This window comes from Dendrobium catenatum, unplaced genomic scaffold (assembly GCF_001605985.2).
Source record: "Dendrobium catenatum unplaced genomic scaffold, ASM160598v2 fragScaff_scaffold_1434, whole genome shotgun sequence".
In the NCBI taxonomy this organism is placed as follows: Eukaryota; Viridiplantae; Streptophyta; class Magnoliopsida; order Asparagales; family Orchidaceae; genus Dendrobium; species Dendrobium catenatum.
In genome coordinates, this window is record NW_021319896.1 from 349,941 (window position 1) to 377,307 (window position 27,367).

General features: G+C 35.8%; 3 protein-coding genes across 5 annotated transcripts; 1 reads left to right on the forward strand and 2 right to left on the reverse strand.

The window, feature by feature from the left end:
* The first annotated feature begins 779 nt into the window (after positions 1-779).
* Positions 780-7,243, forward strand: LOC110097762 (30S ribosomal protein S9, chloroplastic). Of its 2 annotated transcripts, none has more exons than XM_028700041.1 (3): positions 780-1,205; positions 5,792-6,080; positions 6,912-7,243. In XM_028700041.1, exons 1-2 carry the CDS (start codon positions 840-842, stop codon positions 6,077-6,079), a joined length of 654 nt encoding a protein of 217 aa, XP_028555874.1. In that variant the 5' UTR covers positions 780-839; the 3' UTR covers position 6,080; positions 6,912-7,243. The 2 variants fall into 2 exon arrangements, with proteins under 2 accessions (XP_028555874.1, XP_020679968.1); XM_020824309.2 differs by having other exon boundaries at positions 6,999-7,243.
* Positions 7,244-9,209: 1,966 nt separating this feature from the next.
* Positions 9,210-17,534, reverse strand: LOC110097763. 2 transcript variants are annotated; one of them, XM_020824311.2, is made up of 4 exons: positions 17,356-17,534; positions 17,176-17,284; positions 17,012-17,067; positions 9,210-9,553 (listed from the first exon to the last, which is right to left on the reverse strand). In XM_020824311.2, exons 1-4 carry the CDS (start codon positions 17,476-17,478, stop codon positions 9,446-9,448), a joined length of 396 nt encoding a protein of 131 aa, XP_020679970.1. In that variant the 5' UTR covers positions 17,479-17,534; the 3' UTR covers positions 9,210-9,445. The 2 variants fall into 2 exon arrangements, 1 of the variants encoding a protein (XP_020679970.1); XR_003702750.1 differs by having other exon boundaries at positions 9,422-9,553; positions 16,876-17,067.
* Positions 17,535-19,147: 1,613 nt separating this feature from the next.
* On the reverse strand, positions 19,148-26,093 carry LOC110097771 (pentatricopeptide repeat-containing protein At1g74750). Its single transcript, XM_020824326.2, has 2 exons — positions 25,865-26,093; positions 19,148-21,890 (listed from the first exon to the last, which is right to left on the reverse strand). Exon 2 carries the CDS (start codon positions 21,845-21,847, stop codon positions 19,217-19,219), a length of 2,631 nt encoding a protein of 876 aa, XP_020679985.1. The 5' UTR covers positions 21,848-21,890; positions 25,865-26,093; the 3' UTR covers positions 19,148-19,216.
* Between the last annotated feature and the right edge of the window lie 1,274 nt (positions 26,094-27,367).

Sequence of the window (27,367 nt, forward strand, 5' to 3'; positions counted from 1 at the left end):
ATATAATCTTGAGCTAAAAAGCATAAATGATTGATAAGTCGCTTGGGAGTATGATGATACTCAACATGATTACATTAGAATGATATTATGTATGTAATAGTTTGATATATGCATTGGTTGCGTTATAAAAATTTATCATGTGAAACATAACGTCTCATTGCTACTGTGATATAGTGAACTATATGTTAGTACTATCACATTTTGGTTGTTCATACTGCTTGCTCCACTTCTTTTGTCATTTATGTTTTAATAAATAAGAATTACTTGTTAAATTTGATTTATTAAACTCATTCGTTCATACTTTTACATAGCGAGTCTTGTCATAGTGCCAGATGGATTTCTACCTAAAAAGTAGTTATAAGTAATAGACTATATTTTGTAGTAGACCTTTATATATTTGCTATGTGAGTTCGAAATTTCTTTCTTGTTATTTGTTTTAGTTATATTCTTTTGCTTGTATCAGTACTATTATTTTGATGTACTGCTATGTAAATTCCTATTAATGAAATGAATGTATATATATTGAAATGAATAAAAAAATATTTATTGAAATGAATTTTTACTTTATTTATTTTTTAGGAATTAGTTTATATTATTAATTTATGTATTTTTCTTTTTTATAAGTACAGATTATATATTATCGTCTTCCAAATCCGAGTTGTGACAATATATTTGCTCCCACTGATTTTAATATTATATATATATATATATATATATATATGTTCTAAAAAATTAAATATAATTCTTAAGAATTTATAAGACTCGGTGGTATTTATGTAAATCCCCCAACTTAGCACTTATCACCACTAGGACGACGCAAGCGGAAGCAATACTGGAGAATGGATCTCGCTCTCTGCTCTCTAATCCCAACCTTCTCCTCTCTGTCCTTCTCTTCGAACATCTCCTCAAAGACGACCCAAACCCTCTCCATCTCTAGATCTCGCCTCTTCTCCGATGCCTTCCCTCTGCGGAAGAGCTTGTCCCACTCCGCGATAGTTGCCTCCTCTTCATCCATGGCCGCTGCCTCCATTTCTGCGGTGCCCTACCTTGAGGGAATGAGCCTGGAGAAGTACGTGAAGTCGAGGCTTCCAGGAGGATTTGCGGCTCAGAAGATCATTGGGACCGGGCGGAGGAAATGCGCCATTGCTCGTGTAGTCCTTCAAGAGGGCACGGGCAAGTTCGTCATCAATTACCGTGATGCCAAGGTTTGCAATGTTTCATACCCTTGCTGTTGAGTATTAGTATTTTTGGTTCTGCTTCTGCTTTTCCGAATCTGTGCAGTTATAGGCAAAAGCGTATATCGCTTGTTTAGTTTTATGTTGTGTGGGTGGAGACAATCTACTTGCGTGTTCATGTTTGACGAAAAGGAGATGACTAGTTTCAAAGAAAATGAGATAACTAGGACAAAAGGATGTACCAGAGGTATGCACTAGGCAAGTTTAGGTTCTATTTTGTAATGCTATACTTTTACCTTGATGTGTTGCGTGGTACAAAATGAAGTCTCGATCAGATGTAATGGAAATGAATAATCTTTTATGCAAGTGTCTTTCTTATGGTCTTGAAACCGGGAGGAGGTGCATACGAAGTATAGTATTCTGTCATACATTTCTTACATAAATCAAAATTGAGGCATGTGAAATTTATGAGGAGCAAAGGAGGTGAGAGATAGACATGATTAAATTCTGAAAAAAAAATTGGATAGTCTATGAGATATCCAGAGTTTTGTGTGTGTGTGTGTGTGTGTGTATGTATGTGTGTTTGTGTGTGGGTGGGTGGGTGAGGGTGGGGGCTGGAGGTTAGTTTTACTTCTAGGTTTAAATGAACTTTGCAACTGGAGATGCTAGGAATAGACTGAGTAAGGAATTGATAGTTAGAAATATTTTGCAAGATAAATAGAGGGGGTGAGACGAAAGAGTGGGATGAGAGCCACATATCTTGATTTAGAATAACTTTTAATCTTTATAGAACTGAATGCCAACCCTCTTACCTCTCATTTAAGCACTGTATTTTTTTTATTTATCTAAGCCCCATTTATTTACATACAAGATAATTTTAAGTTATACTTATAGTATATAGCATTGGTATGGTCAAGACTTCCCACAACTAAGTGGTTACTTAGCCGTAACTAGTTTTATTGTGCCTAAAGACATATATCCCATAGCATGAGATAAAAATTGAATTCTAATGGCATGGTGCCTTTTATAGATCAGGCTCGATTACTAGTTTCCCATGCTATGGCTTAACCCATAACAACCGGGCTTGATATTTCTTACATATAATAAATTTGAATCTATTATTCAAGAGATTAATTATGGACATTGGATGATTGTTATGACTTTGAAGACACTAGATTGGGGCGCTAAAAAATATTTTGTGGCAATGGCTAAATGATATGAATTTAGGCGTGTTTATGGTTTGCAAGTGGAAGGTAAAGGAAGTTGTGGTTGTAATGAGTATATATGGCTATTTGGTTCTTCATGCACATAATTTATATGTAAGAAGCTTGGCTTTTGACTGTGGACTATTATGTTCAAGTTAGTAGGAAGTGAGTATATGCTACAACTAAGCAAACACATTGGAAGTGACTTGTTCTCCCACTTTCTAAATTGGAGAAGTGTCATTTCCTTCATTTGTGAAAAACAAAAATGCCATTGATGAAATTATTGAACCTGAAGTATCTTGGAGCTTGTTTCCTTTAATGCAAATTCTTTAATCTTACTTGAGTGGTATGCTATTCAATCATAGAATCATTAGGGTAGTCTCAAATTATCATTTCATTTTGCCGGATTAAGTGGGATTAAGCTGAATAGTAGTGCTGGCTAACAGACTAAATGGACCAAATAAATGTTTCTTCATTTAATGTGATAAAAATAAGAATGTTTATATGAACGTTTGGTATAATTAGGCAGGACATAGTATGAGATTATCATATTAAAAAAAAAACAGTGGGAGTAACACCTTTGAGGATAAGGTAGTAGCTAAGGGCCTTATGTGGTTGTGGAACTTTACAAGAGGTGGTAGAATATGCATCAATAAGATGAATGTATATAATTAACATGGTGAATTAAAAAGAGAAAGGATTACTTGGATAAAAGTTGAACAACATGATTTGCTGAAGATATAGTTAGCACATGAGATAGCGCTTAGCATGAATGAATTGAAACTGAAGATTCATAAAACCGGCCTCAATTATTTGACATGAGACTAATGATGTGGATGATGTTTTAGTGGGGTTGATACTGTTAGTTCACTAATTAATTGTAATGCTCTAATGAACCATTGGTTATTTTGTTAATCAGTAAATGCCTTTCATTACTCATGGATAAATACGATCTACTAAGTGATTCTTTGATGTTAGTATTAAATTATTATGTATGGGATAATGTTATGTAAGCCAATTACTTTGAGCACTTACCTGCTTATTGATTATTGAATAGTTTGCTCTTAACCAGTAGTCATCTCTCCAAAAATTGATTCATTTTGATTCACGAGCACATTCTCTTACTTATTGTGCATAACTTTTCTTCAAGAGATATCTTTGTACTTTTCAGAAGTGAGTTGTTTTTTCCCATTCACAATTGTGCTAATAATTATTTAGCTTATTCAAGCGGATACAATTTCCCTTATTAGACATGATTTAGTATTTTACCACTTTCTCATTTGGCATAGCCTAGTACTGAAAAGTTAGATTTTTTGAATGAGCTTTGCGATTGTAAAGGCTAGGAATAGATTGAGTGAGGAATCGATAGTTAGAAATACTTTGCAAGTTAAATAATGTGGTGAGATAATAGGAGCAGGATGAGAGTGATATGTCTAGGGTTAGAATTTCTTATAATCTTTATACAACTATATGCCAACCCTATTTCTTCTCATTTAAGCTCTATGTTTTTCCGCACAAGGGAATTTAAAGTTATGGTTGTTGTATATGGCCTTGTTATACTTTGGACTTTCTTGCTTAGATTTAGGAATTCCAACAACTGTGTGATTACCTGGCTTAGAACTAGTTGTATTGTGCTTGAAGACTTAGACACCATAGCGTGATATAAAAAATTGAATTATAATAGCATGGTGCCTTTTAGGGATCGAGCTCGATTACTAGCTGCATGTGCTAGGGCTTTACCCATAACAATCTAGCTTGATATTCCTAACATATAATGAATTTAAAACTTATTTAAGAGATTAACCATGGACCTTGGAAGGCTATTATGACTTTGAAGACAGATCATATTAGGGCCTCATAAATTTTTTTTTTTTTTAAGTTTAAATTATTTGAATTTGGGATATGTTTTATTGTTTGCAAGCCGAAAATTAAAGTAAGTTGTGGTGGTAATGAGTTTGTTTGGCTATTTGATTTGTTTTTAAAAGTAAGGAAGGCGTTTCAAGCACATAATTTGTATATAAGAAGTTTAGCTTCGGACTTTGGATTGTTATGTTCAAGTAGATAGGAAGTGAGTATATGCCACAAACAAACACATTGTAAGATACTTGTTCTCCCACTTTCTAGATCGCAGAAGTGTTATTTCCTTCCTTTATGAAGAACTAAAATGTGACAGCCCGGGATTTAATGGAAGAATTGAATTCCTAAGCCTATATTTCTCAATCACAATATACTACACTAGAGCCATATGATAACCCAATATAGTTTAAATAACATAGGATCTTTCCAAATTTTATTTTTCAAAAAGAATACTATACAAAGAGTCTAGTATAAATTTATTCTACACATTAAAACATAAAAACAAGATTACAAAAGTACCTCAATAGGAAAATCTAATATGCTTGCTCCCTATGACCTCACTCTGATGGGCCCTTTCCTTTTTTAGAACAGAACATAACACAATACGCAATGTCGTTCGCATCATCATTGAAGCATTTATTTGTATAAGAATAACAAAGTACATTTATTTTCAAAACATCATTTCATTAATAAACTCATTCCATTACTAGAATATTCTTTGCATTCTACTTATTTCTCTTGATAGAATATGCAGTTATATGCATAGTGATATGCATGTCCCGATGCTTGTTTATAACTCTACTTCTACTTATGACTCTTACAGTCAAGATTCACTAGGTGAAGGAGATCATCTCAAATCCCTTATAACTCCACTGCACTTAAATTTCTCTTAAATTGCTCACTGCATAAAATAGATGAGACTATAAATAATCTCCCACATCTGTTTAGGATAGATGGGACCAAAATTCATTTCCCAGACCATATCAAATTTTATTCTATACTAGCATTTATCAAATCTTTAATCGAAGGGTTGGAGTTTTTTAAGAAAAAAAGTGTTAATTCTTTGAACTAGCAAGACCAATGATTGAATTTATGTTTTACTCTTTTTTTCCATACTGTTACTTCCAGATTTATTATTTTTTATTTGCATTTCTTTGTCACCTCATTGCTTCAATATGTGCTAGATTTCATTCATTGGTGACCATTTTAAAATTTTAAGTATCAAATCATATTAAGCTATGATTATATAATGGAGAAGTGGGTAATCTTTTTTTGTCCTTTTTTGGTGGATGCTGCTTTCCCATTTTTTCTCTTTTTTTTTTCTTCTTATATCAACCTTATACTTTCTTTCTTGAATTAAAAGTTTCAATGAATTTCTTCATTAAGTGATGGATGATTTCCACGTCCTATTATAGTTATGATCATATAGAGGGGAACTAAGTAGGCTACTTTTGTCCCATTTTTGAAGATTCCACTTTCAAAATTTTCTTTTTCTCTCCTATCCTCTTCTTGTTTTGATCTTTTATTCAACAGTTCATATAACTTTGACTGCAGGAATATCTTCAAGGCAACCCTTTATGGCTACAGTACATAAGGACCCCTTTGGTCACCCTCGGCTATGAGACCAACTATGATGTATTCATTAAAGCTCATGGGGGCGGGCTTTCAGGTCAGGCTCAGGCAATTTCTCTTGGGATTGCTCGTGCCTTGCTCAAGATGAGCGAAAATCACCGGGCTCCTCTGAGAAAGGAAGGTCTTCTTACCAGAGATTCTCGGGTTGTTGAAAGGAAAAAGGTTGGACTGAAGAAGGCTCGAAAAGCACCTCAATATTCAAAACGTTGAGGTATAATTTTCACTTTACTATCTTGTTATCATCTATTAGAAGTTAATGATCATGCAAAATAAATAAATAACAAAACAAAAACTCCTCATGGTACTTCATTTTCAACCAACACCATGATTTTGACTGTTTAGCATTATAATGTAGCTGAAAGTTGTTTAAATCCTCTTACAATGGCAATATAATTAGTAACTGAAATTGAATTTCAATTGAGAGAAGGCTAATGAATTTATCTAAAATTTATGAAGGGCTAAGGCTTTGTTTGGACATATTTCTTATAACTTTTTAAAATAATTTTTAGTACAAAAAATTTTTATAATAGAAAGCTTAGTTAAAAAGCAATAAAAAAAAGCTTCTATAATATAATTGATTACAAGAGAAATTAAAGGTGAAAATTTTTAAATTTTACATAACTACATAGAATTTTCTTAAACTTAGGCGAACGAGAGCCACACCTCTTGATTTCTTATTGACAGGATTGTAACTTTGTGGCATAGTAAGGATAAATTATTCTATGCGGATGCTCAATGCAGCTCTATTTTCGGAGACCAATCAGAATGAGCCATGTCAGCAATACCGCGCGGTACTGAGCCGCAGTACCGATATGATTCATTCTGGTTGATCTCCGGACGGTGTTCGGCGTCTGCACAGAATAATGTCTCCATAGTAAGGGCAATTCTCTTAAATTAGATATTTGACTGACATTTTCTGGCTGAAACCGACGTTTCCAGTCCCTAATTCGAATGAAAATGATTAAGAATTGATGTAAGATTAACAATCAATTGTAAAGCTTATATTAAAAAAAAAAAATTGATGGTGAATCTTTAATTCCAGTTGCTGCAAATGCTGGTTATTCGGCTTGCATCTTACCTTTTCTGACTGGATGATTATTCTTATGCTCTGTCGTTGTTCTTGAAGCAGATTATAATTAGGGATACTTTGATAGCATGAACGAGGTTCTTCAGTCCTTTCTCCCTTTTGGTTTTTAGCCATTTGGTTGGCAAAGTTGTTTTATTTGGGGCTTGAACTAGACCTTATTCCTCGAAGTTTTTATGTAAAAATGGATGAAATGCTTCCAATTTGTTTCATATTATGTAGCAATTCTGTTCAGTGGAGAAACTTTGCAGAAGCGATTAATGAATCTAAGTTTAAGTTTGATGCAGGGAGATAGATAGCAACAGCAGTAATTTGAAGGGGTTTCAAACAATATATGCTCAAACTTGTAGTATTACTATGTCCAAAAAGAAATAAAATAGTTGTATCGGCACACTTATGAGAGATTATTATGTGTGGTCACCAAATTGTCCGGAGGTTAATTAGGATACGCCATGTCACATGATACACAATAATATATAGTAATGATACACAACATATTGGTGATGTGGCGCATCCTAATTGACTTCCAGATAACATCTGGTGACCGCTATTAATAATCTTGCCTAATATGGACAACTGCACCTCACAAGAGAATTGATAATTATGTACTAAGCTTGAGCACTATTGAAAATCACTCAAAATTTTAAGGTAAAGGCTTTATTTGGGATAGATTTCTTTTTGTTTTATAAAGTAAAATGTTAACAAATTTTTGTACTATAAAATTACTTTAAAAAACAGTAAGAAAATCATTCCAAATGAAGCCTTTTTTTTTTAAGATTGATACATATACATGCATATATTTATACGATAGAGATGGTCTGTGCGTTTATATATATCCTCTGGTACATTAGCCGCCCAAAACCTACCTTCTCTACTGTAAAAAATGATGAAATTATTATCTGCAGATATAAATGCTGTTTGGAGGCGAATCATAGCTTCTCACATCACCTCTTTCTTGAGCACCTACCATGTATCAAATGACATGACGCGCTGTGATTCGGCTCCGAATAATCCAGTGTACGTACAAAGTAATTTCTCTAAAAAATATAAGCGTAATTTAGCGCACTTAATTAAGTAGGTTTTTTTAAATTTAAAGAAAATAATCTTTTTTTATCAGAAATAAAAAAAATTACTCATTATGTTAATCTTTTAGTCTTCAGTGCTCAAACCACGCAAATTGCACTGCAGCGCTGGAGATTGCTACATGAATCAAATACGCTTAAAAAAATATTTAATTGAATGTTTTTAAAAATACAAAAAAATTATATAATTGCAATACATATACTTATAAATGCATTAATTATTTATTTGGATGTAAATCAAATATATTGAATTTTGTTTTAATAGCCATTATGATACATTCTGAATGAATTGAAATACAGTAGACACTACCAAGCAATGGCCAAGGGCATTTTCACTCGAAAATTTTTATTTTTCGCTTCAAAATGCAGTAGCATTTATCAAATAATAATTCAACTTCAACCAAACTCTATTTTTAACATAAAAAAAGAATATTTTGTGTATGTTCTCTCTCTATTTGTACTGTAACACAACAACGAAAAAATGGATTTCATGAACGTCACATCCAAGATAAAATACAAAAATACGTTTTCATTTACCGTTCGGGTGAATGCTCGCCAGAGCTACAAACGGACGAATAACATTCTGTTGAGGATGCCCTAAGGACGACAACCAAAATAGGCAAGTGGCTGTGGAAAATGGCAATGTCTAGCAGCCTAACATCAATAACAAGCGTCACAACAAAGTGTAGCGAGTAGCGACCAATGTTGAGAAAGGTGAGATTGGTGGCTTTGAGTTTTTCCGATATTTAAAATTTGTTTGATTTAGGGGAATTTAAAATTTATCAAAAAAATAGGCATTCGAAGATATTTCAAATGCCCTACACATATATTTATTTGATTTACTTCATATCAAACATTAAAAAACTAAAAAAAAAAATCTGCATTTTTTCTTATTTTGCACTTCAAACGCTTGCAACCAGACAACCTCCTAGAGTGTATGTTTGTAGTGAAAATTATTAACAAATATAAAGTAATGCTTAACTTGGCGCACGGACAGTTACGAGCATCAAACGCATAGCAATAATTTGACGCAAAGAAATTAGGATAATTTTTATTTTATTTTATTTTGGACATTTAGGTCAATTAAGACAAATTTACACATATATCACATACGGAAGATTCAAATTCAAGATCACTTAGTAAGCAATCAAAACTCCCAACAAACAAATCAAAATGAGCCGCAAAATGGGATAATTAACTACAAAGCATCACAGTTAATACACTAACCAATTTTTTTAAATGAGAAACTTCTTTCAATTAAATTGCTGCAAAAGTTAAAACCCGAAATTTTTTTGCACAGCCCCAGCTTAAAAATAATTAATTTAGGACACCCAAAATGCAGAAATATAACATAAATGCACTAAATAAAAACGCAAAAGACGTGTGCAGAAAGTGACATAATAACCTGAATCAACATTCTGCTTCAGTCGAGTAGAACAAATTGTAAGCTTCAATGACCTCCATATGCCATAGAGATTCACGGTCAGGGTATGCCGAGAGATCAACTACCTTATGGACCTGCATTTCAAAAAAGATTTTTTTTCTTTAAAACCCGCAGTGGACTTTATGCTAGTGGATATTCGGTTGCTTGAAGTCAGGGAACTGAATTTAGTAGATAATTTTGATTTTCAGATGAAAATTGTATAATTTTTTTTTTCTCAAAAATATTTTGATATCTATATCCAATTAAATGAGTTCTTTTGATGTTTCTTTTACCAATAGAGCTTGTAAATGTTAAGTAAATCAAACATAAGGGGCATTTAAGGGCACTAACTTCTTAGATAATTGAACTCACTTAAGCCTGAGGATTGACAGAGGCTAGTTAAGCCACCTACAGGATGGGTAGACTTATTGATGTAGGGAGATCAACGAAGAAGCATTTCAAATAAAGCTCCTCTGAGCTAGAACACAAAAACAGCGAAACACTGCTAAAATCTCAAAAATATATTCATACATCTTCCCTCTTACAAGTCCTATTTTTATAAGATAGCAAAAGAAACCTAGAGAAATCAAGAACATTATAGAATCCTATATCAAATTTGTATCAAACTAATTAACATGTGCCTAAGGAACAATTTTACTAAAATGTTCTGCATCACTTGTCAACAATGTGATCCGTCCCCTTAAAATTGCAATAGCAAGTGCAACAGTTAACGGGCGCTTCCTTGGACACCAATGGAAGTTCTTGCAAATCAATAAACGCTAAGCAGAGGGAGTTAGCCCCTCAGTCTTCCAATTAAATTCATCGAGGGAACTTGATGTGAAACAACATGCGTTGAACAAGAATTGCCTTTGAGAAATTAATAAAAGCGAGGAAATTTATCTTGCTAATAAATAACTCTTTGCTTGCTCAAGATTGAGTTAAGAATTCGTCGTTGAGAGATTTAGCAATGACAATAAATCACATGTAGAGATTACGGTAACTTGCAAAATAACAACTAAATATTTAGGTAATGCAAATAGCTAATGATAACGAAGCCTCAAATTTAAAATCTAGATCGTTCACCTTGAAGACCTTCACTCGTTTTGAAAATGGTGGCTAGCGGAGGAGGATCGTAAGTACACTTAGCGATGCCACTAGTAGACAGGTGATCCTGAGAGGACTCGTCGCCAGGGAAGAAGCCGGACTTGGAGGAGCGGGTGAGCGGCCGTCAATGATCCACTCGGAGTCTGGATGTTGTTTGTCGATGATGTGTATGAGGGTCGGTAGGATCCGATCCAAGTAAGTTCCAACGGTGTCGTCGTCGGAATCAAATCCTGCGTCGAAGAACGGCGATTGTTGGATGTCGAAGTTGCCGTGAGCGTCGAACACAAGTCCCCATTCAAATTCGGGGTCCGCCATGCATTCTTGCCTAGGGTTGAAGGAGTACCCGAGAGGGAAAAGAGGTGGCCGGTCTTGGGGTGGTGGTGGGAGAAGGAAAAGAGATGGGTTATTTAGTGGGAGGGAAGAAAGCTGAAATTTGATTTCAGATTTTATTTAGAGGAGAGGGAAGAAATTGATTTCCAATTTCAGATTTGAAATCTGAAAAAAAATCTAAAAAAAATTGAAATCACGTTAATGAGGGGAAGGTATTTAGGAGGCATTTAAGAGGTGGTGATGTGGCAGATAGGAAGAGAAACAATAAGGATAATATGACCGGCCATAAGGAGAGAGGGAGGCTCAGAATTTAGCTGGATGGGGCCCAAGGGATTAACTCAATTAAAAGCAATCTGATTTGTTTAAATTCAGATTGATTTTAATTAAGGAAGTTTTAGGGAAAAAGGTTTGAAATTCAAATGTGAATTGAATCCCACTGAATGATTTCCTAAATAGATAGAAGCTATCTTAGGAAAGTCAATTATGCCAGGAAATTTGAAATTCATAGAGGATGGGGGGGGGGTGGGGTGAGGGGGCAGCGACAAAGCTGGGAAATTGGGAGTGCCGGCATGAGGGCTGTTGGCCTGGACGGGATTCCAGCCGGTGGTGGAGCCAGGTGGGGAACGGAGGGAAGGGGGACGTCGGGCTGGCAGCTGGTTCAGCTAGCGGTAGGCTGGTAGGGGGGGAGGGGGGATCGGGTAGGGATTGGATGGTGAAAATCTGAGGGGGAGGCTGCAGGGGAATGGGCGGCGGGTCTTGGAAAAAAAAAAAAACCTGAGGGAGGTGGAGGTAAGAGAACCGTGGAGGGAGGAGGGTCTTTCACTAGGAGAATAAAAGAACTCTTCCCTCAAGAACTCACTAAGAGATCTTGAGAAATTTCACGCAAGAACTCACTAAGAGATCACAATGAAAATTTCATTCATCAAAAACTAAACTTTTACAATACATGATGCCTCATATAAGGAGGTCCAAAATAATAAAACTGAAAAGACAGAAACGCCCTCGGGCTTGGCTACATAAGCGAAACAATGCCCTCAGGGGAAAACTAGGAAAACTAAAGAAAGTACACATGACATAAACTGTAAATAAATCAGAAATAGAGACTCTGGATCATAGCCGTCGATCTGTGCCGCCGGCGATGGTACACGTGTCGAAATCTGATGTCCCCATCTGACCTACCTTGTGCACACTTAGATTTATCTAGGTCAGGTTTATCAAATAATTATGAGAGCCTTAGTCTTGTACAAGAAGTTGCTAGTCATAAACCAATGTGGAACTTGCCTAAGACCAGAAGTAGTCGAATAAGAAGGCCATTCAACCCTTAGTACCGAGCTTCTTAACTATGAGTGCTTACTATAACACTTTAAGAGTACCACCCTCAAATTAGAACTAAATGAAATTCTCATCTAATGAATAACTACTAGCTAGATTCGTTCGTTACAGAAGAAGCAATACAATACCTATTCATATACTTTTCATACAATTTTAACCTCTGGTATTTCATGAACAGTTGACCTTAGCTCGTACTAATAAAAGAAGGGTCAAAGGTTGAGCATGGGCAGGATACAATTATATTAGATCTTTTTGACCAAAACTTTGTTCAACTAAAATCTCAGATTCTCTCTCTCTCTCTCTCCCTCCTTGAACTTAATTTGAAAATGTAGTAACATCTTCATGTTTTTCCATGGACAACAATGGACTCAACCCAACAACCTGAAAAGTATGGTAAGCGAGGAGATGCCTAAAAAAGAAAGCAAGCGACGAAACATCCCAATAAAAGGTCATTACAAAATGATCGCTAGTATTGAAATAAAAATTTAACTTCTTCCTCTACTCTTACATGTATTTGTCGAATGTATATTCTTCAACTGATTCATAAGTGTGGATGACTGCTTTAGATGGCGAGTCACCTTATACCAAGATTAGATTTGATTGTTCATTTTGGTTATTTTTATCTTTGTTTTTATTTTAATTTGTTTAGCTGGTCGTTTGTGTGTGTAATCGAACTTTAATGAGTAAGATATGTACTTAATATTCTTTTAGAAGTGAGAGCTTAATCAGTTGCAAACTTCTTGTACATTTTCAGAATTTGGATGAATATTAAATTACATTTTGAAATAAAAGAAACATATTTGCTATTTTTGCATTAAAAGTGTTTATTTTTTTATAAATTCATGAGTTGTTAACCCACGAATTGTGAGATTTTTATATGTTTTATTTCACACTCATCCTAACTTCCTTAAGTAATATTAAACTCTTAATCATGCAACAGAGTAATCTTTTTCTAATATCAATTTGTGCAGACAGTTGCAATCTAAAAGACATTTCATATCTTTAGAGTTCAGCATAATAACGGGAGCAGAGAAATTAAAGGAATTTTAAATAAATCAAATTTAAACAGTCATAATTTTAAACAAATTAAATTTGAACACTACTGCATATGCTAGAATCAAGCTCAAGCTTGGACATGGTTTTGAAAAATGAGCTTAGGCTCTACCAAGCACCCACTCGGCTCAATTCGGTTTTTATGCATCACTCGAAATATGTTTTAAACTATTGTTAATATCCAAATGACATATTGACATTCTAGTATTTTCAATTTTTCATTGATTGTTTCATTTCAATATTTCATTTGTTTGATTTATATAATTTGCTAATTCACGCAAAGAGATTTGTAGAAGACTAACTCCGGTGCCTTTTCCAACCTAACTCCTCATTTAGAAAATCTTCATCAGCCCACTGCTTACAATGGCTCATATCACATCAAAGTTGGCAACCTAATACATAGCCAATACTGGCAATGGTCTGCTTCCCACTCCAAATCGTAAGTTCAAACTTTCTCCCCTCCTACACATTCCCCCACTGTCTCACAATATTCTTTCAATTTCAAATCTTACCTCTAACAACAATGTTTTAATCTCCTTTGATGCTTTCAGCTTCCAAATCAAGGATCAGAGGACCAACCAAGTTCTCCTCTCGGGTCCATGCCGTAATGATTTGTATCCACTTCAATCCCTTCCTCCTCAACAAGTCCACTCAGCCATCTCAACTGTGGTGCATTCTGGCATTTAGCATCAGCATCTGGGTCACCCTCACCATCAAGTCTTGGCTAACAACTCCAAAGCAATCAAAATATTTCAATTATTGTTGCTAGTGTTTCTGCTTGTCATTCATGTAAGACCTCTAAAGGTCAAACATTATCCATAGTTAAATCTAGTTGTCACACTAGTTTGCTGTCACAACTAATTCATTATGATGTATGTGTCCTTCCCCAGTAACTTCCACTCAATGCTATAAATACTATGATGTTTTTATTGATGATTTCTCACGCTTTGTGAGACTTTTTCCAATGAAAATTAAATATGAAATCTCCCACAACTTTATTCATTTCAAAACATTTATAGAAAACCAACTACACTACAAAATCAAATGTCATGGAGCTGAATGTCTCAACAATAGTCTTCATAACTTTCTTACCACTCACAACATCAACCACCATATCAGTTACCCTTACACTCCTGAACAAAACGGTCTTGCTAAACTCAAACATAATCATATACTTGAAACAACCCAAACCTTAATTCATGCAGCCAATCTTCCCTATCATTTTTGGCCTGACACAATTCTTACCACAATTTATCTCATCAACATGCTATCCTCCACTACTACCAAGAATAAATCTCCTTATCAATTACTCTTCAACTAACAACCACAATATTCTCACATCCACATCTTAGCTATGCATGCTTTCCATTGTCACCCACTCCTTATCGCCACAAATTGGCCCCTTACTCACCTCGATGCATTTACCTATTCTACTCTAACAATCACATAGGATACAAATGCCTAGACCCGCAAACAAATCACATAATCATATCTCGTCATGTAAGAATCCCATTTTCCTTGTCTTCATGCTCCTCCATCTTCTCCACCCACTCAACTTCCTTCCAATTCCTATTTACTTATTCCGACCTCCACGACTCATCTCAAAACTTTTCTTCAACCACTGCTCTCTACTACTCAGACCTCTCCTTCAACTCCCATTACCTACTTGCCCCAATATTTCTCATCCATCTACTCCTCCACTCCTCATAACTCTCCAATTGCCACGCCCAATCCATCTCCACTAGCCCGTCACAACATGGTTACCAGACTCCAAACCTGATCACAAAAATCTCACACATTATTAAATATATTTCATCTCACATCATCCATACCTGACCCTACCTCCTACAACGAGGCCAACAAACATAAGTATTGGAGAGATGCAATGGCTGTTGAATTTCATGCCTTGCAATAGCAAGACACCTGAAGCCTAGTCCCCCAACCCTCATATCATGCTATTCTCGGTTGTCACTGGACATACTGCACAAAACGCCATGCCGGTGGCTCCATTGCACGCTACAAAGCACACCTTGTTGCCCAAGGAAACCGTCAACAACCTAGAATTGACTATGATGAAACTTTAAGCTCGGTGGCCAAAATGCCCTCCATTCAAACTCTTCTAAAAGTTGCTTTCAATCGCAACTGGCCAATTCATCTATTAGACGTCTCCAATGCATTCCTACATGGTACTCTCCAAGAAATAGTATATATGTCACAACCTCCAAGATTTCAAGATTCACAACATCCAAACTACATATCTCTTCTCCACAAAATAATATATGGTCTCAAACAAGCTACACGTCAGCAGTTTAATATATTTTCCAAGCATCTTCTCTCCCTTAGATTCACCCAAAGTCATGTCAATCTGCTTGATCCCCTCTCTTCTCGTTCTTGCAACAAATCAGGTTCTCCTCTACATATTTTTTTTATGGAGATGACATTCTCCTCACAGGAAACAATTCACATTCCATCTCCAAACTCATTCAAAATCTCAGCCATAAGTTCTCTATGAAAAATCTTGGGTAGACAACTCATTTCTTAGGTATCCACATTCACCAAACTACAAAAGGGCCATTTCTATCTCAAGAATCCTATGCCAAATCCATACTAGATAAAGCAGGTATGTCCTCCTATAAATCATTATCCAAACCTCTATCACTACTTCCCCATTCAGCCTAACACTATACCACCACCTCACTGGTTCACTTCAGTATCTAACAATCACCTATCCATACATTTCCTTCGTTGTCAATCAACTTTGCCAAAACATGCATCAACCACTTCCCCTTCGTTCTCTCCAGCTCAAATGCCTAGTTTGGTACATCAAGGGAACCATAGATTTTAGACTACTAATCATCAAAGGACCTCTCATTCTTCACTCCTCGGATTTTGATTGGGTGAGTGATACCATAACAAGACATTCAACGACAAATTATTGCTCCTACTTAGGATCTAACCTCATCTCTTGTAGTGTCAAAAAGCAACTAACAGTTGCACGGTCATCCACCAAAGTAGAATATCGAGCATTGGCAACAGCTGCATCTTAAATAATATGGCTTCATCGTCTTCTTCAAGACTTTCAAATTCCTATACCATCTCCAACTGATCCCCATTGTGACAACACTTTAGCTATATCACTTGCTCACAATCCAACATTTCATGCTCGAACTAAGCATATAAAGATTGACTATCATTTCATTCAGGAGCATATTCAAACCAAAGAAATTCGCCTTGTTCCAGTTCAATCTCAAGACCAACAAGAATACATCTTAACTAAGCCGCTCTCCATCATAGGATTTAATCATCTTCGGGACAAGCTGGCGATCAACCACCCACAGTCACCTTGCGGGGGGTAATAGCCACAGCCTTCTCTCCACCACATAACAGAGACAGACATCTCTCTATGATAGCAGCCACTACTCTTACATTATCATCCCACCTTAGGATAAAAACTACTGTAAACAATCCTGTCCAAACATGACTACATGTGTAGAGATAGCTGCTGCTACCAACCTTATACTACAATAACCAAACTACATATACACCATATACTTGTATACAGGGTAAGATGAATCTGATACGAAGCATATGAACTAACTTATCTCTGTTCGTCATCTCTCTTGCGGTATTTCTCAACCTGTATGCTGTTCAGCTTCTACAATCTTAACAGTCTCACTTCAACTACATTCCACGTTTCCAGGCATGCCATGCAGAAAATTACATGAAAAAGATACCTTGATCTGAGGAGGATCGCCAGCCACGTAGAGCCCAACAACCATGATATACATCCCTGAATAGAAGAAAACGAAATAATTATCAAAACAACTCGAATGAAAGCAAAAGAGAAACCAAAGCAAGCGAATAGAATAGAGAGGACAGGGCGTTCGTCTGGGCTCACCCGACTTCCATCCCAGGGTCATGAACTCGGCTTGGAGGGAGAGCTCAACGACACCACTACCGTCATCGAGGAGGAAAATCCCTTCGTCAGGCCCTGAAACCACAACGCCCTGGCGACGAAATCTAGGGTTTATGAAGGCGGCGTGTAAGAAATTTGGAAGAGGGGGGTTTGAGGAGATACTTGACACCAAGCTCGTTGGAAGCGGATGCCATGGAGGGTCATCGATGGAGGAGAGGAGGAGATCTGGCGTGCATCCTTTAGCTGACAGCAGAAGAGCTTCAGCGCCGCCAGGCTGTAGTCCATTTGCCGCAATGGAGCTTCGCGGCCGCCGGTGGCAACGTCAACCCGGTAATAGCCACTACGTTATTTGGGCGGGATTATTGGTGCAATCTTATATATTATATTCCAGAATTTTAACATTTTTTTAACACTTCTTAATTAAAGTTATAATATATATACATTAAAAAAATATGTGGCGCCTCTTGATTCGTCCATAAATCGGACAGAATAATTTCTCCAAAACAAAACACTATAACTTTAACCCTTCTTTTTCTAAAAGAGTGGGGTATTATTTTTATTTATATGTATCATTCAAAATTTTTTTATTTACATATTTAATACCTAAATTTCAACCTTAATACAATATAGCACCTACGTTAATTTCATTAAAACCAATAACCCATTTTGATTAAAAAAAAAGAACTTATCAATTATAAAATTAATCTTAATTGATAAAAACTAAGATGATTATACCAACATGTAGAAGAATTTTAAGAAAAAAAAAATTAAACGGGTAATTTTCGGATCAAAATCTGATTCACAAGGTCAACATAAATTAAATTAAACGGGTCAAAATTTTTGTCTTGAGCCTGACCAATTTATTAAACAATCAATCCAAACTCGAATTTTTTGGACCAGATCATTAATAAACATCTTAAGGGACTGTTTGGTAGCAATATTAGGCCAGATTTGAAGCGGATTTGAGCAAAATCCAGCTAAACGGCCTAAAATGCAAAACCGAATCTCACAACAAATGAAAGCTGACATTGAGATTTCCACCTTTGCGTGCTAAAACCTGGATTTCCAAAATAATGTTTTTTGCCGGATTTACAAAATCTTTCTGCTTGAGAGGAAGATTACGCTCGTTAAATCCGTTTTATAGCTAAACAGTCATACGATATTTAATAATATCTATCATGAATGTTACCAAACGGTTTCAAAATTAAGGTCCCTCAGGATTTCTGAAATTCGAATTTAGCATATTTACAAATTCTTAAATCAAATCATGGGCGTTACCAAGCAGCCCCTAAGTGCGCAAAACTGAAAGCAAGATCAGAAACATGCTTAATCAACCATGAAGTTATGACAAGATCTAGAGGGTATGCAAAATTATGAGCATGACAAAGCAAGTATTATTTATGTTGTTATTTATTTTTAAGTATTATGTAAAGGTATTAAATATATAAATTATAAATTGAAAAATTGTTAATGTCATGCATATAAATTCTCTAAAATTTAAATGCAATATAAAATTTTCAGATAATAATAATAACTCCAAAAAAATATATTTACATGTATTTTAAATTAATCAGCCGAGCGAATTTCCAAATAAAACCTGCATCGTCTCTCTCCCCCGTATTCTCCTCGATCTTTCCGACTCGGCGTAGCTCCGCCCAAGCCTCACACCAGGCTCGTCGACCGACCTTTGCCGCAGCCATAGGCTCCTTTGAAGTCGCCGGCCTGCCGTCCTAGCCACTCCCATGGCCACCGCCGACCTTCATTTCCCGATTACACGGAACGTATGTACGAGATTCATGCTTTTCTTTTTTTGTGAATTTCCGATTTCGATTTTGCATTTGTTTCTTGAAGAGGAGTGATTTTTTTTATATGATTCTTAGATTTGACATGAATAATTGTGGCAATAACTTAGGTGAAACCTAAATGTTATACAAAATTACTCGAGTAATAAAAGTTCTGCAACGCAAAAACTATCATTTGAATGATCCAAAATGATAGAAAATTTGGTAGAGGGACTAAAAAGCTACAACAAATGCATTCTCTCAACATAAGAATTTAAAAGCCATTGATTTAGAGGCTCACCACATCCTACAAAGCACCCATTATTGCTATTGGCACTGAAAGGAAACTGAAAGAGATAAAGCAGTTCCTCTACAGCCTGCCTAACCAAAGAAGAACCTGTAACCCTGCTTCTCCTCCCCCATCCAGTTATGATATCGATCCTCCACGGCTTAACGCCTGCTTCAAGAATCCGCCGCTGAAACCCTGCCAATGTTCTCGACAATGCAGTCACCGCCGTCCCTTCCGACATTACATGGAGATTAATAAGCCAATGAGATTTGCTTTTCTCCCTTAACGATTCAGGATAAACGTTTCTTTGTGCGGCGACTTCCCACACAAATCCAGCTTCCTCCTTGAGCCCAGACTTGTGAAGGAAATCCACAACAGCATCGACAAGACCCCTCTTACTTTCCCTGTCCTCGCTGTGCATCAGATCAAAGAAATGGCTTGTATGATTCCTCACATTCTCCCCGCTTGGCTCAGCATTTGGTAGAGATGAAAGGAAGGAATGAGCTGGATGGCCCGTGATGGCCATTAACTCGCCGCACAGTACCATCTCTGAGTTGCAGCAGCTGAGAAGAAGAGTATAGGTTTGTAAAGATGGCACAAGTCCAATACAAAGCATGTCTTGAAGAACACCACGAGCCTCAGTGAAACGATGCGCTCGAAGATATGCACTCAATAGAGAGTTACATGTAGGGACATTCGGCTTCAAACCTTCCTCAATCATGGCGAAGTACCATGCGCAAGCTCTCTCAATGTCGCCGGCTTTACCCCACAAATCTACCATAAGGCAATAAACAGGCTCATCAGGTACACAGTCTTTCCTCATCTCATTAAAGACGACTTCAGCTTCCTCGATACGACCGCAATGACCAAGAGCTTCCATGACTATGTTGTAAGTCACCTGATCTGGACGAAAGCCAGCAACTTGCATATCTCTGTAAAGTTTAACTGCGCTGGGATAATTTCTTGCCTTAGCTTGCAGAGCTATCATGATATTGTATGTGACAAGGTTAGGAACACAACCATTTTCAATCATCTCAAGATACATCTTCTGAGCAGCGGCAAGTCGGCCACCTTTGCCGAGGCAGTTCACCATCACACTGTAGGTGAAAGTGTCAGGGGAAAGACCCACCGCTTGCATTCTCTGATAGAGGTTGAGGGCGACATCAAGAAAGCCAGCTTTTGCGTGAATATCAATAAGAGTGCAGTAAGTGACCAGGTCAGGCTCAAAACCAAGTTCTTGCATTTCATGGAAAACTCTAACAGATTCCCCAATGAAGTTGGCTCGACCATATGCGTGGATCATTCGATTATACGTGACAACAGTGGGCAAACATCCATCTCTGATCATTTCTCGTAGAAGTTCTCTCATGGCATTGAATTGTCTGGCTTTGCCGAGGATGCCGATCATGGTGGTGTATGTGTACTCATCATGCTTGAATCCGGGTTGTCTTTTTAGCCAATTGAAGAAGCCAAGGGCAACAGAATGATCAGACAACAATTTCAGGACTTGGTTTGCTTGAAATGCATCCAGTTTGTGTTCAAGATTATTCAGAGAAACTTCGGCCATAGGACCCCATTTTTGCTGCTGCAACACGCGATAATAATGTTCTGTTGTATGTAAAGAGTTTATAGGATGCTTGGAAGACTGTAAAACCACAGGCTGGAATCTTGAAGATTTTGAAGGTTGTGAGAATTTATGAGCGTATTCGTGATTATTAGGTGCCACTACTGCACCATTTTCTTCTGAGAATCTCCCAGCTGATTTTGCAACTGAAAATAAGCCATTTGGATATAATCTTTCATTCTCTGCTACAAAATGTGAGTTTGTGAACTTTGACTGTGACTTCTTCATTTTCATGGCCGTCGAATGGCTGTTCTGCTTAGCTCGAATTGTACTGGACTTTTCTGGTACAGTAGCTGGATCAGTATGAACAGCAGAAACTGAACTAGGCCCACATTCTGTGTTGGTGGAACAGTTTGCCTGAACCTTTGTGTACTTAGCTCGATTACGTGGCTTTTCATAGAATGATTCCGGAGTTGCCGTTGGCGGCTTAGAGTCAGATTTGCAACACTTTGTATCAGAGAGAGCTTGTTTAACTGCAACTGGGCCATTACAACTTACCATCTTATTGGTAATTGGATTGCCAGCTTCACCTTCGTGATCATCTCTGGCCTTAGATGGAAGTGGCAAATCATTGCAAGAAACAGCAACAGCATTTATGTTCAGCTTAACCTTTTCATTTACAGCATTTACATCTGATCCTAATGACGAGATAGGCGCGAAGACTTGTGAAGCTGCTGATGGGAATGAGGAAGCCTTCGAAGCTAATTGAATGGTAGATCCAAATGCATTTCTGAGACTGGAAGATCCTGTATTACCTGTACTAGTTACAGGTGAAGAGAAGACATGAGATTTCTGTTGCTTAAGTAGGACATCAGAACTTCTCGACTGACTTCTCGAAGCATGTTTTTCATCTTCTGAGGAAGAAATTGGGGCACCATCAGCTGTACCATATATTGGGCCACTTAGATAAAAAGACCTGGCACACTGTGAAATTTGGCTAATCTGCTTTGCCCTCAACATTTTCGATAAATTACTTGATGTTCATATATGAATTTATGTAGGTCTGCAAATGAATTGAAATAGACGAAACTCAGCATCAGGAAGGTAAGTTAACATTTCTTCTTAACCAAAAAAAAAAAAAAAAAACTCCAATAACTTAAGCTTCGATTGGGACAGCTTTCATATTGCTTTTTAAAATAGCTTTTTAGTAAAAAATTTCAAATTCAAGAAATTTTTGTAATAAAAAACTGTTTTAGAAAGCAAGAAGAAAGCTATATCAAACGAAGCCTTAGTTTTTTATTAGAAGTAAAAACTTTGCTCCGACTAAAAGACTACAAGAGAAATAAATTTAGTAAAAGAAATTAGTTCAAGTAGGAAATTGCATTTCAAACTTCTAAAGCCAATTAGCTTCACCTTATCTAAAGCATGTTGAAGACGTTGATAAATTAATTTTTTTTTTCAAAACAGCAGTGGATATCAAAGCATCAAATTAACCAAACTGACTCACATCCTAAATTAAAAACATAATACTTGATTTGGTATTGAACTAAATGGCAGCAGCTTATCTATTTCCATTGTTTTCCTCTTTCATAAAAATACAAACCATCAATTAAAGAAACCAGCAGCAGTAGCGAGCAATTCTGAATAATATCTATTGATTATGGCTCTTACAAGAATTCAAAAAAAAAAAAAAGTACCAGATTTTTCGGCAAACAAATATAGAAGCAGAAAGCATAATATATACGAATAACGCAAGGCAAGTCGATCCCATTCAAGAAGCCTGGAACTTAGGCTTCGTTTGGGACAACTTTTTTTATTTCTTTCTAAAGTAGCTTTCTAGCACCAAAATTTCTAGCTCAAAAAAATTTTGTACCAAAAAGCTGCTTTCGAAAGCAGTAAGAAAGTTGTCCCAAACAAAGCCTTAATCTATAGGATAAAGGCACCAATAGCTAGGAAACTTGAAAAGCTATATTCCCAAACCAAGTGAAACACTGCCTAAGATAACCAGTTCAATGATCAATAAAAGTAAAATTGGGTACACTGAGAACAATCAATGAAATTCTCCATAAAATCAAAGTACAATTTTTGGAGCCTCACAGCTAATAAAGTAAACTTAGGCTTCATTTGGGACAACTTTTTTATTTCTTTCTAAAGTAGTTTTCTAGCATACAACAACAACAACATCAAGCCTTTATTCCACTACGTGGGGTAAGTTTTCTAGCATCAAATTCAAAAAATTTTTGTACCAAAAAGCCGTTTCGAAAGCAGTAAGAAAATTGTCCCAAACAAAACCTTAATCTACAGGATAAAGGCACCAATAGCTAGGAAACTTGAAAAGCTATATTCCCAAACCAAGTGAAACACTGCCTAAGATAACCAGTTCAATGATCAATAAAAGTAAAATTGGGTACACTGAGAACAATCAATGAAATTCTCCATAAAATCAAAGTACAATTTTTGGAGCCTCACAGCTAATAAAGTAGAATTGTTGATCAATAAGTTATATCACATATTACATCCTTTTGAACCTATTCTGTTGAACAAAAAGGAAGGTAAACACCACAATGTTCGCAAAATGCACAACTTTTAGTAATAGGGGAATGATAAATGGCTACTCACATTTAACATAATTAATTAATCCTTTACAGCATAGAAAATTAGAAAGAGAAATGGGCAACTATACTAAGGCAGATAAGAATAACAAGCTTACATCTAACTCAACTCTCAAGCAGAAAAGAAGAAAAAATAGAGAAAAATGTCAAAATATTCCCTGAACTATTTTATGAGCTCAATTGATTCACTTAATTTCGTAAATATGATTCAAAATAATTCCATTATTGTATTATTTTGGAATAGAGCTCAGAAATCAAGGAACTATTTTGGATCAAATTTAAATGAGTCAAAATGACTAAATTAGATATACATGTTTTGGGACTAAAACAACTCCCCATGAAATCTAGGCACCATTCTAACATTTTATTCTCAAAACAAGAAATGAGTAATTTATTTATAAGTTTATTTTGTTCATCATTTATTTCTTTTCAAAAATGTGTCATCAAACATGATATCAACACACATCTAGCTAATGAAATAGCAGGCTAATAATTATGGTGATCGGTGCATATGAATACACGGCGACAACTGATCTGCAAGCTCCTCATTGCTTGTCTGCATTTGTGGAGTACTCAGCATAATAATTTCTTGCAAATAACATGTGAAATATGGCTATGGAGAATATAATCATCTATAGCAGCATAAATATTTAGGAAGAATAATAAACTAATATCCTATATCCTAATATAACTGCGACATAGACCATCTCCAAACATTTAAACTCCAAAGCGCATGTCAAATAATAAACTAATATCCTATATCCTAATATATCCTCCATTTGCTCCATTAGAACTTCAAATCGCACGTCAAATTCCGGCAGGTGAACAGTGCGACGACAATATTGGCGTCGAACTATTAACCCACACCAAAAAAAATATTTGTGGGATTTGCCAAAGAAGCGTGCGAAAGAGGAGAAAAGCAGGCCAAATATGGTTACCTTCGTAGGAAGCACACGAAAGAAGAAGAAATGACGTTTGATTGGAGAAGAATGACTGCATTTAGGGCATCTCCAATGGAACGTCATACAAACGTATGGCGTTTCTTGTTCGCTCCATCCAAGAGGCTTTTTTGCCGCTATTTGACTACTGGTGCACATTGGCGTTATTTTTTTTTTAATTAGAAAATGAAGCATGGGAAGGAATACACTAGGAATATTCTTTTTTTGTGTTAGAAAATGGAGTTGGGTTGGAGATAAGTTACTACATTTTAAAGTGAAAAAATGAGTTTTTCTGCATTTTGGAGTGGAAAATGGGTTTTTCGGTTGGAGATGCCCTTAAGCTATTTACTTATATCTGCATTCTTTAATGTATTAACTTTGTTATTACAGATAGCAGGTGAACTATCAAATGAACTGAAAGATACCACTAAAAACAGGATCTCAGGACATCAGACATGAAAAGAACCTTAATGTAAGGTTAGCAAGAAACAGATCAATAAAGAATGTGATAGATGGCAATCATATCAATAACAGACCAATAAAATAAACGATAGCTTGCTTAAAGAGATGAACAACAAGCTTTAGATATAAGATAATTCCCTTCCAAAATTACTTTCACATGCTTAATTATGGGAATAAGAGGTAAAGACATTGGAGAAAATAGACTCAGCAGAGACATGAAAGACAAGAAGATCTGAAACACATAAAATTATTCCATTTGAGAAAGGAACTATGCAAAGGGCAATCAAAATTACTCTGCAGTTCACAAAGTCATTTTAACAATGATAAGAATTTATCAGAAACAAAATCCTAATTATTTATATAAGATCACAGCGTACCATAATTATTCATGAGTTAAAGAACAGAAAAGTAGGCAATCAGTGTTTGCTCTGAATTATAGGTGACACGCAAAGCTCCAAGTGATTGAGGATGCACAAACAAACACAAATAATAATCAAGTACCGTTGCCTAATGCTAATTTTCAAGAAGATAATGGCTATGGGTAGGAAAAACAAAATGTTTGAACTCAGTGGAGAACAAAAACTGTTTTGATTCTACAAAATGGCAAATCGTGCCATAAGTTTTTTTTTTTCCAACTTCACAAAGAAAAGTAAGCTATTTTAAGAAGATAGACAGAATGAACAACTCATCCAACCTAATGCAAAAAAGTGAAAAACAAATGCAAACTTTATACATTCTTCAACTAAAAGTCAACTTCAACCATAAAAGAGGGAGCTCCAAGAGAAGAAACAACAAAACAGCTAACAAATGCCAATTTAACTTTCAAACCACCACAAAATAACAAAATTAAAACAATACATCCCTCTAAAACACTAACAACAAAAGGTTCAAACACCAAACTCCTCTTTATTTAGATGAGAAAGTAATCAAATAAGAACACCTAAATTCCTGAATGAAGAATCGAAGTTTCATCGTTACCATAATCTTGTTAATGGGAGCTACAGCAATGATAAAGAGAACCTTACTTTAAATGACAGAGGCTGACTAATTTCAGCCAAATAGCTCGAGAATAATACAACCCGCAGTCCCCTCCGAAGCCTCCTTAAGAGTAAGAGATGCCATATGTGAAGTTTCGCCGTCCCCCCCAAGCAGAGCTAGAGCTGGGCGGCTGCGATGGTGATGAAAACGGAGGGGAAACCACGCAAAAATAAAAAATTAAAAACCCTATTCTTTTTTAGTTTTAGATCTCCTGCTTTTTAATTTATAGGGTCGCCCTCCATTTTGAGCCTTTGATTTCATCTGGCCATCTTTGCGACCACGGAAGACGTCGAGCTTGTGGAAGGACGCGCCTGCTTTGAGTTTCGCGCGTGCGACAGGAAGATGCCATTTTTGTCTCCACGTGGCATTTAGTAGTGGGACAAAATTGGTATTCGCTGTTTAAGGAATTTATCGGATTCTTAACCAGCGAACAAAGCCAGATTTGGCTTCCGCCCCAAGTTACGCAGAGGACCGTTGGATTCCCCAAGATCGAAAAAATATGACTTACCCTAAGTGACCGTTTGACTGGTTCTTAAATTATGTCTTTAAGCGAGCGTTAATTACTTGTTTACCAAAAATATTTAAATTATTTTGTTTTAAGATGAATATATATATATATATATATATATAATTTTATTTTAATTTATAAACAGTTGGTCACATAATAATATTTTTTTGTAATCCAGTGAATTATTACTAATAAATATTCTTCAAATATTATATGTTTAAAATTATTATAAAGTATTTTTAATGTTAGAGTTTATACTTCTCCAAAATATTCACTTATGTGCATGAATTTGAGGCAATATAAAACTAAAAATTTCAAAAAAATTAATTAAAGGCTATAAAAAATTAGATTTCAACAATTTATAGGGAATGAATATCTAATCAATCACAAATGATCTATCTGAATCCAAATTATCTCAAATGAGGCATTAAAAGATAATTAAAATTTTAAGTACATTATTGAAGGAGCAATATCTTTAATTTGCGTGGTATACTCAATATTAGGACTTGACAAGATGAATTCAATGAGCTAATATATAATTTGATTTTGATAAGCTATAAAGATAGGGGGCTACACTTTGTATGAAGATTTGAGAGTCGAAGAAAGCTAAATAAACTCAATTAACATTTTGGTGATTATCATCGCGACCATCACATTAGGTATTTCGTATCTACAATCGAATATTGTTTCTTGATTGCTAACAGCCTAAAGCCCTGCTTTTGGACTTTAAGTATCTACATGTGAACACTGCTTATTATAATTATGCAAACGTCTTTTTTAATTATGAGGAAGAATGAATTCTTAATATTTATAATTTAACATAACGATAATTGGATTGTATGAGTGAGCACTTAGTCTCTATACGATCGCAGCGAGGATGAGAGGGGCGTCCGAGTTTCCTTGATCTTTTTACCTTCTTTGCGGATTTTCATGATGAAATGCTTTAAAGCTCTTTCAACTTCACGTTGAGTTTGTTGCAGCC

Coding starts and splice junctions, on each gene's coding strand:
- LOC110097771 (XM_020824326.2), bottom strand. CDS start 21,847: ATGTTGAGGGCAAAGCAGATTAGCCAAATTTCACAGTGTGCCAGGTCT.
- LOC110097762 (XM_028700041.1), top strand. CDS start 840: ATGGATCTCGCTCTCTGCTCTCTAATCCCAACCTTCTCCTCTCTGTCC. Junction 1,206..5,791: donor TCAATTACCGTGATGCCAAG/GTTTGCAATGTT, acceptor CTTTGACTGCAG/GAATATCTTCAAGGCAACCC.
- LOC110097763 (XM_020824311.2), bottom strand. CDS start 17,478: ATGGACTACAGCCTGGCGGCGCTGAAGCTCTTCTGCTGTCAGCTAAAG. Junction 17,285..17,355: donor TCCAACGAGCTTGGTGTCAA/GTATCTCCTCAA, acceptor TTTCGTCGCCAG/GGCGTTGTGGTTTCAGGGCC. Junction 17,068..17,175: donor GACCCTGGGATGGAAGTCGG/GTGAGCCCAGAC, acceptor TCTTCTATTCAG/GGATGTATATCATGGTTGTT.